General features: G+C 37.3%; 1 protein-coding gene across 8 annotated transcripts in view; it reads right to left on the reverse strand.

Annotated features, from left to right (window-relative positions):
* The window catches only part of LOC105449209 (trinucleotide repeat-containing gene 6C protein), a 30,737-nt gene continuing 15,082 nt past the window's right edge, over positions 1-15,655 (reverse strand). For 4 of the 8 annotated variants that reach the window (XM_011688223.1, XM_011688224.1, XM_011688225.1 and 1 more), the window contains exons 2-16: positions 14,640-14,689; positions 14,135-14,247; positions 13,349-13,529; positions 10,345-12,678; positions 9,667-10,025; positions 9,107-9,422; positions 7,085-7,609; positions 6,543-6,916; positions 6,077-6,274; positions 5,351-5,509; positions 4,007-4,453; positions 3,601-3,921; positions 3,158-3,384; positions 2,693-3,071; positions 1-2,566 (exon numbers count right to left, since the gene is read on the reverse strand). In XM_011688223.1, coding sequence (XP_011686525.1) covers positions 2,225-2,566; positions 2,693-3,071; positions 3,158-3,384; positions 3,601-3,921; positions 4,007-4,453; positions 5,351-5,509; positions 6,077-6,274; positions 6,543-6,916; positions 7,085-7,609; positions 9,107-9,422; positions 9,667-10,025; positions 10,345-12,678; positions 13,349-13,529; positions 14,135-14,203 — 6,231 coding nt within the window. In that variant the 5' untranslated portion in view covers positions 14,204-14,247; positions 14,640-14,689 and the 3' untranslated portion in view covers positions 1-2,224. Of the gene's footprint in view, positions 2,567-2,692; positions 3,072-3,157; positions 3,385-3,600; positions 3,922-4,006; positions 4,454-5,350; positions 5,510-6,076; positions 6,275-6,542; positions 6,917-7,084; positions 7,610-9,106; positions 9,423-9,666; positions 10,026-10,344; positions 12,679-13,348; positions 13,530-14,134; positions 14,248-14,639; positions 14,690-15,545; positions 15,583-15,655 lie in introns of those variants that run through there. The other 4 variants (XM_011688227.1, XM_011688229.1, XM_011688228.1 and 1 more) reach the window with 4 other exon arrangements.

A 15,655-nucleotide genomic window follows, 5' to 3' on the forward strand; every position in this document is an offset into this window, starting at 1 on the left:
TTTTTTTTTTTTTTGATTTACTAATACGCCAAAGGATTTAAGTGGTCCGGTATCCGCGAGGATCGACCGATCGCATGGAAGCGGCGGGATCATTGTCGACCAATGCTACTATGTACGTTTCCTTAGCTTGGCGTGTTTGACATTTGCAAGCATGCAAGGTATTCAGTCATGCGTGGCAAACGTGTATGATCAGCGTGTGTGTATATATATGTAATTGTTCACTTTTATTGCGCGCGTCTCGCTGAAGCGTCCTGTGATTGTTTCTTTTTTTCCTTCTAGTTTCATTTATACGCTTACATATGTAATATATATATATTTCTCTCTCTCTCTCTCTGTTACTCTTTTTTTCTACTCTTCTTTCAGTTCACGAAGGAAAAAAAGCTGTCTCTTACACGTCGTTCGCGGCTGCGCCAGTGATTGATCGCGAAACGTTTCTCAAAACACTCCACCGACACGGAGAAGCGGAAAGTAAAAAAGGAAACTTGTTGTGCATGAGTAAATAACGGATCGCTTGTTCGTCGTTTCTGTAAGGTCAGGTACCTTTGACGTTGAAGAGAAAAACTAATTTAATTCATTCTAGACCGAGCTTCATGATGCGCCCGTAATTTATTAAATGCCATGTTTCGTAACATCGCCGTTACTCACGTTGCGATCTTACGCGGATCATCGTGATGCCCCTTGAATTCGAACATCACTAATGAGAAGCGTAATATGCTACGTACTGGGTAATCAGTACGTAGTGTTCATTACTCGTCTTCGTGTTTACCTTAATGTAGTAAACCGCTTTCAACCGCTTTTATTTAGCAGCTTTTATCTCAGCACTTCTCTCGGTCTTCCTCCTAATCTTCATCTCACCGTTTTCTTCCCCCGTTCCTTCCTTCGCATGTTTCTTCCTCCCTTTTTTTTTTCTTCATTTAAACTCTACGTTAATAAATGGTAAAGAGACACACTGGACATTGGCACGACAGGTGGCATCTAGATTTAATATAGAATAAAATTTACGTTATTGCGATAACATTTGGTATCGTTGCGTCGTTGCCCAGTTGATCTGATATCCCTGCATTCCTCGTTTCTTCCACATTCGTGGGGGGGTCCGGAGAGTGCGGTGGGGGGTGGGGGTCGGGGCAGAACACCAGGCAGCGACGTCAATGCTTGTTTTTTTTTTTTAAGGTTTCTTTCTTTTGATTAGATTGATACAGTCTACGTTTGATACTCGCTGCAGTCTTCAGAACTGTCCAGCAAAAATGGAACACTCTTTGACCTGATCAGAGACCCTCGGCCGATAAATCTTCTCATTGAAAAGCGCCCGCCATTCATTAGCAAAATGGCAGAGAGCGCGGATAATTCTCTTTTTTTTTCCCTTCATCTTCCTCCACGCGTTATCTTCAGATTAGAAATGCTTTATTGGCTTGGAACGACGAGAACGCTTGGAACGCCACTTCGTCGTTATACAGCGTGGCAAAATCGCACGCAATGCACGCACCAATATGTTAATGAAGAGACCGTTGCAATTGGTCCAACTTGATCTTCCGCAATCCGTAAATCTCCTCGGAGTAATGACGCGATCGCAAAATTCGTATTTTGCAAAGTACCTTTCTTTCTTGTCGAGTAGTGTAGTTCTTCGTGAATGTGTTGTGTGTGTGTAGAGTGTAGTTTGTCATGTAAAATTAGACATTTATCGCACGATTTGGCTGTATGCCGCGATTTTTTTTTTTTTGCTTACGCGTGTTCTACTCAAGGCGGATACGAGGGTAGTAATTTTTTTTTTCTTTGTTAAGTAACTCGTTATAGTAATTGCGTTTCTTAGCAATATAATTGACGTTTCGTGAAGACCTCGTCCGTCTCATTCTCTCTACCTTTCTCTCACACACACTCTCTCTTTCTATCACTCTGTCAACCACTCTCTAAGCTTCTCCTCCCATTCCCTCATCCTCTCACATGCTCATCTCCTATCATCAACAACTACGCAAGCAGACACGTCTCGTAGCCAAAGACCGCTTTAGCCAAAGACACTGATCTGAATACATAATAATCTCGTACTAAGATATACAAAATGTAATCGTGTAATCTTAAAGGAATGAGAGGCGGGGGGATCAGAAGGGAAGTAATACACATTCGATCACGAAGGTTTTGCGTCAGCCGAGCTGCACATCTGGACTTGCGTAATAAGCAAGTGAATTTCTCAATTATTTGACGATATTTCGGGCGGATGGCCTCTCGTTCTCTACATCGACTCACCTCCCAAAAGATCTCCCGGTAAGTACGAGTTGAGAGAACTGGGAGTTGCTCGTTGCTGATCGCTGTTGTCAATTCCCGCGTTACTCCACAAGGAATTGCTGGTGGGCGGAGCGCCCCAGAGTTGACTAGAGCTGCCTCCCCATGTGTCGGGCGGCGGCCCAGCTTTGTTAGTTGGTCTAAGGCCCCAGCCGGCTCCTCCGGAACCGCCGGCCTGCTGCTGTCCACCATGGCCGAGTTGCTGCAGAATTGCAGCAACCTCGCTTTCTGCGGGCGACTCGGCGAATATCGTTGTGTTACCCAGGACGCAATTGTTTAGGGCTCCTTGAGCCTGGAAAAGAAATTTAATAATCTCGTGAAATATTTCAGTCATCCAAAAGACAATTTATCAACAAACGAAAAAAAAAACAAATATTAACGAGAATTATAAGAAAAAAGTTGCGATAAATTTCGTTACCTTCATTGCTTCGTCGCGAGAGGAATATTTTGTCAAAGCGATTCCATGATTCTGGTAGAGACGGAAGTCTTGAACCGGTCCATGTTGCATACACAGTGTTTTCAAAGTAGAGCCGTCGATTTGTGGAGTAAGATTCTTCAACAGAAGCCACGTAGACATCCAACCCGAATTACTGACGGTGGATGATTGGAGGCCCCATGAGCTAGACGATCTACTAACACTTCCTAAGCTTGCACCCCAGCCATTGCTCGTGTTCGTCGCTCCTTTACTGCTCAAACCAGGAGGTGGACCGCGCGCTTTGCTCATCGGTGCACCCCAGAGTTCCGAAGTCACAGCGGTAGGCGGAGGAGCAGATTCTCCCCATGTATTTTTGGAAGTGCTGTAATGAATTGAGATTCTCTTAGAAATGTACATTCAAGTGTAGAAATATAATGATAACGCACATCATAAATATAAAATTATTACCTGGTAAATGCACTAGGTGTGGTAGCTGGTGGATTGAATGTCCATGTAGAATTACTTAGACTTGGTATCGACGTATCGGGATTAGCTGCTTGTGGTGGTGGTGATGCCTTGCTGCTCGATGAAAATATAGTATCGGTGTCCTTGATGGTAGCCAGGGATAATGGAGAACGCACGACGGAGCCGGGAGTGATGCTAGGATCATCCTCGATGCTTTTTATCTGGGAACCCTAAAATGAAATGAAATATAGGTGGACCTGGATAAGCATTAAATACTAACACGCTGAATTTATTACATGTGTATCAATAATTTTTATTTTTCTAAATTATTTTTTCAGGTAATTTTTCTAAGTGTACTTTTACGAAGACTGTTTTCTCGAATTCGAATGGAAAGTTAATAAAACGGCAAATGTAAGTAATGATTGACGGTATTGGAAATGGATTACCTTCCATGGTTTCCCTGGTTCGAATTCTGGCACGAGATCAGTGTACGCAGCACCACCTGGTTGCCAGTCCTTTCCGTCGGTTGAATCGCTGTTGCTCGGATCAGGCCAGCCGCTATCGCCGAGTCGAGTAGACCATGTGCCATCTCCTTGACCTAGCAAGGGATTCATGTTCGGACTGCTATGTGGCTGTGTCAAGCCACCGGGTGTTGCGGGCGGTTTACTCGTAGTTCCGGGAGCACGTGAAAATTCGTTCGATACCAAATCGCCGTCCTTATCTAGCGATGGCAGCTTCCATTGATTCAATCTTGATTGTTGCTGACTCTGTCGGAAATAAAGTGAAAACGCAGATTATAGTTACATGCATCAGGATACTTTTAAACTTTTATTTGTAAAACTGAATACATACCACCGGAGGCTCTTTGTTCATCGATATATCGCTGAAACTGTTTTGCAGGGCTGACATGGGATCGTGTACGGAAGATTTGTAATATTCCGATGCCTGTGATGGAGGAGCCGGATGTTGCTGTTGTTGTTTCATATACGTTGCTTGTTGCACTGCGATCTGATTCTGCAAATTGGTGATCTGTTGCTTGGTCTTCGTGATTTGAACACTGATTTGCAGAGCTGACTGATTGTTTCCCTTCATTGTATTTTGAACAGCATGCTGTTGGTGTAATTGTTGCAAAACTTTGATTTGCTGTAGCAATTGATTCAGTAACATCAGAGTTTGAGGCGCCAACGGTTGATTCAAGATCTGATGGTTCAAGTATCCTTCGTGCACAGCTAGTTGAATTTGTTGCACGAGCATCCGCAACTGCTGTGTACTCGGTTGATTCTGTGATGCGCGAGATGCCTGAAAATTAATTTTGTTATCATCATTAGTACCATCGATGATAAAATCTCTATTAATGCAATTGGAAAAAGAAAATAGATATAAACTTCTCGTATTCTCGAATATAAGTCATATATATAGCAGCAATGATCTCAATAAAATTTTATTTTATTCAATGATATTCAATGATATGTCTGATATATATTGTATTCGAAAACTTAATATGCAGTTGAATATAGAGTTATGTTTTGACATTAATTATATAAATATATAACTATATATCTATGTTTAAACAAATTAGAACCAACTGGATTTATAATATTTATATCGCAAAGACAATTCATATTAAAACATATCCTGGAACTTTTTAATTATGTGAAATATTAACACCACTTGTATGAAATAAGATATCCTATAAAGAAGCAAAATATCATAATTTAAATGTGTTTGAATTAGAACTATGATCTCAACTGTAGAAAGTTAGTAATGCATTGTTAATAAGATCGACATGCACAAGACAAATATTGCATCAAATGCAAATTCATGCATTCAAAAATCAGGTTAAACAGATAGACAAATATAAACTAATATAAGAAACTAAAAAGAGTTTCTGATTAAAATTTTTCTACAAATTTGTGATCTAGTAATAAAGATATATATTTTATTCATAAATACGCTTGATATAAAATAATTTTTCTTGTATTGTATATTCATCATGTGAGTAAATTTTTAAATAATTATATGTTTAAGAAATATGTCACTTTTTTATTTAAAAAATTTATTTAAAAAAATAAATAGAAATACTTTCTTAATCGTGCCAAAAAACCGCAATTGGCTTTTCACGCGATATAATATATAAAAAAAAAAATCAGGCATTTACATTATCGCACATTTTTTTTTGTACGAGAACTTATTCACCTGGTTGAAAGGGGGTTGTGGCGTATTGGTACTTGGCTGCTGTTGCTGCAGCGGAACAGCTGTCTGCTGCTGTTGCTGTTGCTGTAGCTTGAGAAGACTAGCACTGGTGACAGAACCACTTACGCCCCCACTGGTTGCCCCACTGGGCACTCCGCCACCCTATGTTAAATACAAATTGTACCCCATGCCTACCTTCCTATCTTCAAATTAATATATAAAACACTACGTAAAATGTTCTTCCCCAATCATCAATCATAACTAAGAATTTGTATCTCTTTCCTCATATTTAAGTATTTTATTTCTCCGGTTTTTAATTAGAGCTGATACTAAACTTATATAAAAGTATACGAATACAACACAACGAAAATTGAATACACATAGAACAGAGTTAGTAACTATTCCGCATTTGTATTGTGTAGCGGTTGCAATTCATATCTTTAATTTATCACTTTGAGTTATTAGATATTGTTAATTCATAATAAAAGGCTCACGAAATGTACACACGCTCAATCACTCGTTAAGCAATTTTCACGAAAACCACAACGCGCTTGTTTATTGCCAAATATCTCAGCTTCATTTTCAAAATCAACACTGTTAATCAAGAATTATACTCAAGAATTTATTATATATAAAACCAGTATATCTTTCAAAATATTGCTTTTCAAAATCGCAAAAACGTCTTTCTAATAAAACTTAATGCTGTTCAACAACGTTGATCAAACTTACCGGAGGGAATGACATCTGCTGTCCGACATGATTGAATCGAGGATAGGCTGGCGTAGTAGTCGCTTGATGAGTCGGATCGTAACCTGAGTGTGTCTCGTGACGTCGCCACTGATCGACAGGACGTAATTGATTGAGAAGTTCCAATGCCTCTTCTCGGTTCATTTCTCGATTTCTTAATGCTACTTCGACATCCTCTTTCTGAAATTACAGAACAATCACATATTTTACGATATACGTACTACACACAGTATCTCAAAAGATGCTCATTAACAACAAAATTTAAGAAACTAAGTTTCTTAAATTAATTTTAAGAATAAAGTTAATTTTATTGCCTTAAGAAACCATTTTATGCCTCAAATTAAATATTATTAAATTTCTAATCGTCTAACATTAATTATTAAATATTATATCAATTAAATAAAAATTGCATGTAAAATATAGACAAAAAAGATCGTAGATATCATACCTTAAAACCTAAATCGCAAAGGTAACGGAATTCGCGACTGTTCCAAATAACTTCTTTTGTTAAGGTAGGTTTCGCAGGATGTGCCCAGCTAGGAGTCGGATCCATATCAGAATCGGTCCAGCTACCGGCAGGTCCCATAGGCTTTGGCTTGTGCGCGGTTGGACCACCCCAACCTGGGTTTAACGGAGGTTCGTTCCACGTAGCCGGTGTCTTAGGATCGTCCCAAGATGCAGTATCATGCGGCCCGTCTGTCCATGTTCCGTTGCGTCCGCCTGGAGCTCCGGGATGACCCCACATGGGATTGCTTACATCCGGTTTCATTCCAGGTTGACCTGGCATTCTGTTCTGCGGCATGCCTGGTGGACATTGCATACCTGCGATAGAGAGAGAGCGCGCGATTAGTATCGTTAAGTAAAGAGTTTTACAACAAAAATTATACACGTTGTGCACATTAATTATCCCTGCTACAGCAATCCTTTACAATAACTCCTTTACAATATGAAACGAAGAATTAGATTTCGGGACGATTCGCGAACGCGTACCTCCACGAGCCAAGTTCGGTGCAGGTATATCCTTCCAATGTGAAACCTTGCTACCTGGCATTGCACGCTGGTTAGCAGCCGGATTCCCCCAGAGGCTAGTCCCGTCGTCATAGTTGGGCACGTTACGTCGTTGCGTCGGCGGCGAGGGTTCCTCCCAACCGGACGGTTTGCCGGGCATAATGTCCTTCGGCGGTTGTCCGGCCCACTGATTCATGTTCGACGGATTGAGCATCTTGGCTGGCGGCCCGGATGGATGTTGGTGACCCATCTGATGATGTGGCGGTCCAGGTGGCTGGCTCCACATGGCGTCCGCGTTCGCACCGTGTAATCGTCCTGATATTCCACGTGGATCACCACGCATGTCGGTCATTCGCGGATCGCGCGCCATCGGATCCATCACACGCATATGATCCCGGGGATCCAAGGACATGCGGTGATCCCGAGGATCACGCATCTCTCGTGGATCCACGGACCGCAAATCCCTTGGATCTCTATGGTCTATTCTGGGGTCGCCCCAATTGGATCCTGCCACAATCAACATTTCTTGTAATCACAATTATCTTCGTCGTGTGCGATAATCATATCGATTTATAAGTAATCTTATCAAAACATTACATTTATACTTTGTTAAATCTGTCCATTTAAATTTATTTACTATCACAATTTAAAAATGTAATTCTACATATGCAAATCATGAATACACAAGATAATCACTTAGAAATCGATATAGTTTGATTTTGCATTGCAATCAGTTTTGAATGAAACTATAAATATAAATTTGTATCGAATATTCGGATATTATTTAATAAAAAGAAGGTATTTTGTTATGCAAATAATAGCTCACATACAAATTGAATTTGTTATTACTATATCCACAATTATAAGTATTTGCAGATGCATAAACATTTACAATTTTATATAAAAATAAATACAAAATATAATTAACAGCATATAATAAAACAAAAATTTAAAAAACAAAGAAATTATTGTATTTATTGTACTGTTGTTAATTCGATGTATATATTTGGCTTAGGGTGAAAGCATCTAATGCAGCACTTCCACATAAAAAGCGTATTTCCATAAATAACATGAAATTTCCTGAAATAATAATAGCAAAAATCGCTTGAAACTGATAGCACTTGCAAAGATAAATATGCAAAATCAAATGAAAATCGCTTGAATGTACCTCCCAGTTTTTATTTTAAAGCTCTGTGAATGCCGGAGTGTCTCTATTCAATTCTAACAGGCAAATATTTAACACACACTAATACTAAACATAAATCGCAGCTGAATGTGTCGAAAGCGTAATAATGTAATTAATTTATCATCTTGTATTACGTTCAACTGCGCAAATACAAGTGTAAGTTCTAACGTACACTTGTGACCAATTGTTTGTTTAAAAAAAAATCTAAGACTATGAAACTTTGTTCAGGTTGCCCCAATATCGATCAAAATGATAGTATGCAAAAGCTGCAGTAACGAAGTATAAATTGTTTTACCGTTACAAATTTCTTCTAAAGTATATATCACAATATCAAATAATATTTTTCTTATATTATGTTTTACAGTATATATTGTACTTTAATATACACTAAGTAAAAGTGTTACTTTCAGAGAGAACTCTTTGAAGTTTCTATTTCAACTTTGTAATTTTTCAATGCAGATGTAAGAATATTAACAGACTTCGGTATGTAATCTCTTTGTGCTCAAAATAAAAAAATAAAAAAAATAAGAATGAGAATGACATAACATGTTTGTAGTATACAATAGTACTCTCTTCTACGTTATCTACAGCTCTACTATAAAATGTGTTGCAGCAACTGAACGAGACTCGGGTTTCTGAACATAGTCACTTAAGGGATACATTAGCAGTGCGCTAACAGGCGCATTACATTAACAGCTAATATAACGTTAGAAAAATCAAGGATATTTCTCAGTTGAAATCAAGAAATTTTGAAGAAACATTTTTTGCCTATATAGATCTGGCATCTCCAGCCTTCACCAGCCTACCTCCCCACCTACCGGCTTGATTACCGGCAGCACCGGTCCACTGAGCTGCGCTCGGTTGGGATTGCGTTGGTGCACCGGTCCACATGTTGGACGAATCCGCCGTTTCGTCGTCCTCGCCCCAAGTGCCGCCGATATTAGTCGCAGGAGTGTGGCCCCACGGTGTTTTCGTTTGCTGTTGAGGCGGCGGCTGTCCACCGTTACGCAGATTCGCCTCCCACAAGTCGGTGCCGTTGTTCACCGGTGGTTTCCACATCGGTACACCGTCCTTAGTTAAGCTTGGCTCGGGAGATGTCGGGACGTCCCAATTTGTATCTTGATTCACGTTTTGCTGCACAATCATTCATATTCAGTATACACGAAATATTATATAATATAAAATAAATTGAAAAATAAAATGAACCAATCTTTTAACAATTACAAAGCTATTACCGCTGCATACTACTATTCTTTCACATAAAAAATTTACTGACATCTTTAAATCAAATAATAAAGATAAATCTCGATATCGACGTTACCTTACTTTAATACTTTAAAAATGTAATATAATCATACATGTTGTATTTTATACTTACACAGCCCCAACCGTCGTGACTGAAAAGCGCTTCTCTCATCGTATTGAGTTGTTCGAGTTGCTGCTTCGTAGACGGATTATTAGTCGTTGATGTGTTGCCAATGCTTACAGCTCCTTGGGTAGGATTATTGGACTGATTATTGTTCGCACTTGAACCTGAAGATTGCTGCTGCTGAACGCCACTACTGTTGTTATTTTGCACTGATGGATTTTGCCCAAGATTACTTGGGTTATTAGATTTTCCCTGAGACCATTGGTTATTATTCTGATTCCCTTGGGTAGGGTTATTTGATTGAGATGTTGGCGGACCAGATTGTTGATTCGATTGTTGATTGGGATTATTAACTTTACTCACATTACCTAATAAATAACAAAAAAAAAAGAAATACAATTGTCATTATAAATTATAGATACGAATAAAATCTAAAAATCATATTCAGCAACATTTAACAATATGTCCAAAATATCCATGTATTTTTAACATCTGTGTATATTTTAATAATATTGTATAACATATTAATGTCTTAAAAGGTCTTGAAATAATTTGATTTAAATATAAAAAATGTGTACTTATGTGAATACTTTGGATATATATTAATATAAAAAATGTGTACTTATGTGAATACTTTGGATATATATTAATTTAAAAAAAACTTCTTTTAACTATGTATGTTCTTACCCGGATTATTTTGGTTTCCAGGCGGTCCTTGATTTTGATTTTGATTTGGATTACCAGTGACAGATCGATTGACAGTGTTTCCGCCCCAATTATTCGGCGCATTAGCACTACCGGGTGGGTTTCCGGGTGTACCGCCCCATCCACTCTGATTGGTATTGTTATTGTTCGGCGCAGTGGCTTGTGTTGTTCCCCAATTGGCAGCTCCCCCGCTGTTCAAGGAACTCTCTCCACCTCCTACCAACCGCAGTCCCATTGGTATACCCCAACGTTGCTTGTAACTTGCAATAGGCTCGTTGTAGTTTTCATACAACTCCGAGACGTATTTGCGAAATAGGACGTTCAAGACAGATCGTAGTCGACGCCGATAAACTTCGTATTCATTCCTGTTCGTCTGGTACATTCTTCGACAAGCAGGAACTAATTCACGCACATAATGCTTTAGGAGGTGCCATGTAGTCGATAGAGAGAAATCTTCGTTGCCGTTGCATATGATGGCATTATCGTCATCGTTCTTACGACTTTGGTCGTATTTAAGAGTATCTCGGTGATATTTGCAGATCAACTGAGCGTCATCTTTCGATGTTGTAGTAGCCTTGAGCTTGTCAATAGCATAAATTTGCGCGTCTTTAAATTTAGTTGCGTCATAACGACACAAGTCATTCTTATTAAGATCATCTGTATGACTTAGCAACATATACGGGATACATATTTGGTCATTTTGGAGTATATTGAAATATTCCAATCGCATTTCATTGTCGTTCGTGCGACTCTCCGCCCGAGATACAGGTACAACAATTGTTTGGGATGCGACGGTGGCTGATTGGCATGTAAGCGTCATCGTAGGCTTGCAGGTAGTCATTATAGGAATGTTGACAGTCAACTTAACTTGCTTACTGTTGTCAGATTCGTCAAGTCGAGCGGCATGAGATGTTTCAAACTTAACTACGTTAACGTTACTACACTTATCGCTTAACTTAGACCTAAATACAGACTTAATGGTAGAGTTAGATTCGCGATCGGTAGTAACCAATCCCCTATGTCTACTAATCTTAAAACAAGTGTTTAGAGGCTTATTGTTATCCTGAAATAAAAGAGCACCAACAGTATATATTGTTGCTTCGGTACAACTAATACCATCATTTTGAGACCCTAAGATCCTAACATTAGTAGTCATTACACTAGTCTTGTAGCACACAGCGATGTCAACAATGTCTCCGATAACATCTGGATTATTATTACTAATATTAATTTCTTCTTCAATACTAGCAACGTTACTGTACTCGTTATTATAATATTCATTATAATTATTACCAACGTTGTAATCATTACTTTTACATATTATTAATAGTGGAACACATATGTGTTGCATCAGCTCGGTCACAGTGACATTACATAATGGAGAAATAGAAGATTGTACATATACTTGTGTGAGATTTTTCAGGAAAGATCGCAAAGTGTGGTCAATTACTTCGTTTCTGGAAACGATAAGCGTAATGGAAGAACTTGCGGCGTACATCGCGAAATTCTGAGCGTGAACAGACACCGGTACTAGAGTGTTGACATTCAAATGCGATTCCAAGAGGTGTCGTGCTAATCGGCGGCTCAGCGAAACACGGATGCCAGAGTTAGAATCATCCAGAATTCTATCGTTTGCAAGCAGTCTAGAGATCTGAGCAAAACTGGTAACTAGGGCGTACTTATCACCTAGTAGTTTCAATCTATTCGATGTGGTGGTAGAATCGTCCCTTTTAATACAAAGTACCGGGATAACAGCAGCTATCTTGTCAAAGCCACCACTAAAGAGGAGGTAATGGTTACTGTAACTGGTTGAGCTGAGCAATATCACAGACTTGGAGTTGTTATTACTTACATAACTAAAATTAGCCTTAAATTTATTGTTGTCGCCTAGGTCAAGGCAGGACCCTAGTAAGGAGTAATTGTCATCAGAGTTAGGGAGGCGTAACAGCCGTTGGGGACTATCAGACTTGGGTATCCTAACTAGGCTAGGTACCCCAACGGTGTAACACACTTCGTCCCTTTCAAAATTTACACTTACCCTTATGTGTATCCTAATGTATACAGTACTAAAGCTAGTCTTATTATCACTTAATGTCTTACAAGTAGACTTAGAGTTATTGGCGGAGCTGCCCAGCTGCAGACCAAGCAAGCCCGGTGTGTTTTGCTTTCTGTACTTGTGATGATTATGTTCTGCATTGTTGTGATTATTTATTTTATTATTATTATCGCAGATTTGAGGGTGATTTGTTGGGTATTTTGTGGTTGCTGGCGCCACTGACTGGCAGGCCTTACCTATGCCGGTTGAGTTGAACTCACCTATAATTCAAATAGTTGCGCTTCAAAATAATTTGTCGTTAGAATTTCCAATGTCTATATTAGATATATAAGCACTCATTCACTTTTAACATATTAAAATCTCTCTTGGATATTATTAAAAATATGTTTTCAAATTCAAGAATTATTAATATAAAAGAATATCTAAAACTTAAAAATGTATAGACTAGGCTCTTAAGAATAACAATTCTAATATCAAGAAAAAGCGTTAAAGAGCCAACGCAGGATGATTTTTGCTTAAGTAATTATAATCTTAACATACATAATTACTTAAGCAAAAATCATCCTGCGTTGGCTCTTTAACGCTTCTTCCTGATATTAGAATATCTAAAAATTATACAATCTAATATTTACAAAATGTTCAGCAAAATATTTTATAAAGCATGAATATCTACGATATTTATATAAAAAAAATTAAATTATTCAACTATTCCACTATGCTTTTAATATAGATTTTCTTTATAAATATTTATCAGCTGAGCTTATAATTTTATTCAGCTTTACAATAGCTTTCAAAATAATAACATCTAAAAAATGTACTTGTTTTTGTATATTAATATTAAAATATTAAATACGCATTGGATGGACAAATTGAAAGAATATAAAACAGGAATTTTTCTATAAATATAATCGAAATATTTAATTTACTCACCAGCTTGGTTCAGCAGGACGGTTGAAAAGTCATTGGCGGCGGTAGCTTCGGGATGGCTAATAGGTGCTGCCATCATGCTGCTGTTTGCTATCGATTCGATATCACAGTACCTAATGTGCTCTGATCCTTCCCCTTCCCCCACCCCATCCAGACTGCTTTCCTCTAATACTACTACATCCCCCTATAACACGTAAAACATTAACATGTTTATGTTTGTTTAGGAACATTTGTCTTTAAATAATCAGTGTGATATCAATAAATAATAAACACATGTAAGCTATAATACAATAATGTGAAATTAAAACAATATTGCGTATAAAGATAAGATAAATTACAGCTTAATAGTTGCGATAATCATAGATGTACAACACCGATAAATAAGTTATATAAAAAAAAGTAATTTGATATATCTGCAAATGCATATGTGTAAATACAGATATGTAAATGCAGATAATTAGAGTCTCCTAATAAATGATGCAATTAAACTCAGACTTATGACATATGTAACTTCTATAAATAGGATTTTATGCGTCATATGTCTACAAAGTTTTAAAATCCTCTCATTAAGTGGAATCAAAATACTATTCTTCATTAGATTTATTTCTAAATGTTCTAAACTAACTTTACATGTTAAGATAACATGTAATTGTTTTACATACAATAATTTACATTTACCAAGATTTTGACATTTACATAATACGAACAATTCATTTTAAGTTTATAAATGGTATAATATATATAAAAAGCTATTCGCCTAAATCTTGCAATTTATATGTAAATACTTACCATGGAATTTTGTACGAAGGCATTTGTTTCTGTAGAAATCTCATGTGAACTAGAATTGTGTGGAAACATTGGGCTCAGTTCTTCTTTGGCAGGCAATGCATAGAAACCAAGATCTGTACATAAAGCACAAATTTATTAGTGTAATTTAAAACATTTACATTAATAAACTTGCACATTATATCAAAATAGATTCACTCTTTTTACGAATAGTATAGAAATTTCTTTAAGAGCTTGAATAATTAGATAACGCTAACTACAAAATTGCACAGTTGCTGATAATAATAAAGAAATATTAAAAATTATAAATGTCAATATAAAATTAAGTAGAAAATGTCTTAAAACAATAATTGTATATAAATAAATCATTAATTGAGAACACATATATAAAATGCACAAGAAATCAAATAATTTTTAAATATATTTCTAGCAATCTTAGTTGTTGCTACAAGAAAGAAATTATAAAAAATAAAAACAGTTATAGAAAGTATAAATACAAATTATATACCTCGTAAACTAACGCTATCAGTGCGCTCCTAGCTCCATGCCAGTGGAGATCTGTAAAACACAAAATACACTTTATTACAACTTTGCAATATTTGCTACAAAACTATTCGGTTTATAATGTATGCATTAAATTTTGATATAATAATTTAATAAACATTTTTTTAAGACATTTTATCGGTAAAAATTGTTGTAGAAAATATGATGAACGGATCTTTTCACAGTTATCAATATAACTTGTCAAGTCACAACATTATATAGCCTAGTAATTAAAGTCAATTAAACAGAATTTCCGTTAAAGTAAAATTCACTCAAATCATTAAAAAAATAAAATAAAATCTTGTCATTTATTTCCAATTCCGAGGCATAATTCATGAATTCTTTGCTCTGTGTTTTATTTAAAAAATCTTTCCTAAGAATCAATTCACTTAAAACTTATCAATGAATCTGTCATTAAAATTTCATTCACTCGAGCACTTTGTATATTGACGATTACGCAAAACCAACAACAACAACAGTTCAATGTCCAAGCAAATCACTAAAATTCATCACATAAAATGGTTTTATTCTCTATAAAACAATAAAATCCACAGCTAAATTAAAGTATCGATCTCAAGCGCACAAAAAAAAAATGGAATCCTCTTTTTATCCTCGTTTCAGTGATTCCACAGTTTCCATAACCACAGTTTTTAGTATAGTATGTACAATCCACTACGAACGCTCGTCTTTCCTACGGCTCACTGTTGCTATCGATCGGAGCACCTCAAAGCGGCAAAACGAGAAAGAGCAGCGTAAAAGATCCGTTCAAGGTTAAATCTAAGCTGCCTATAGCTGCCGGCCGCGGTGCCGAGACCCGTTAGCTGGACGTCGCGACATCGTACCGGGATCCTAACCTAAACGACGTAATTACCGCAGCTGCCGTGTGCTGCTTGTCCAACGCCCGAAATATCGCACGCACGACATCCCGTTTCTTCCGCGGGGTACTCGCGCACGAAACAGAGAGAGAGAGAGAGAGAGAGA

The sequence above is a fragment of the Wasmannia auropunctata genome, unplaced genomic scaffold, assembly GCF_000956235.1.
Source record: "Wasmannia auropunctata unplaced genomic scaffold, wasmannia.A_1.0 LD336076.1, whole genome shotgun sequence".
Taxonomy (NCBI): Eukaryota; Metazoa; Arthropoda; class Insecta; order Hymenoptera; family Formicidae; genus Wasmannia; species Wasmannia auropunctata.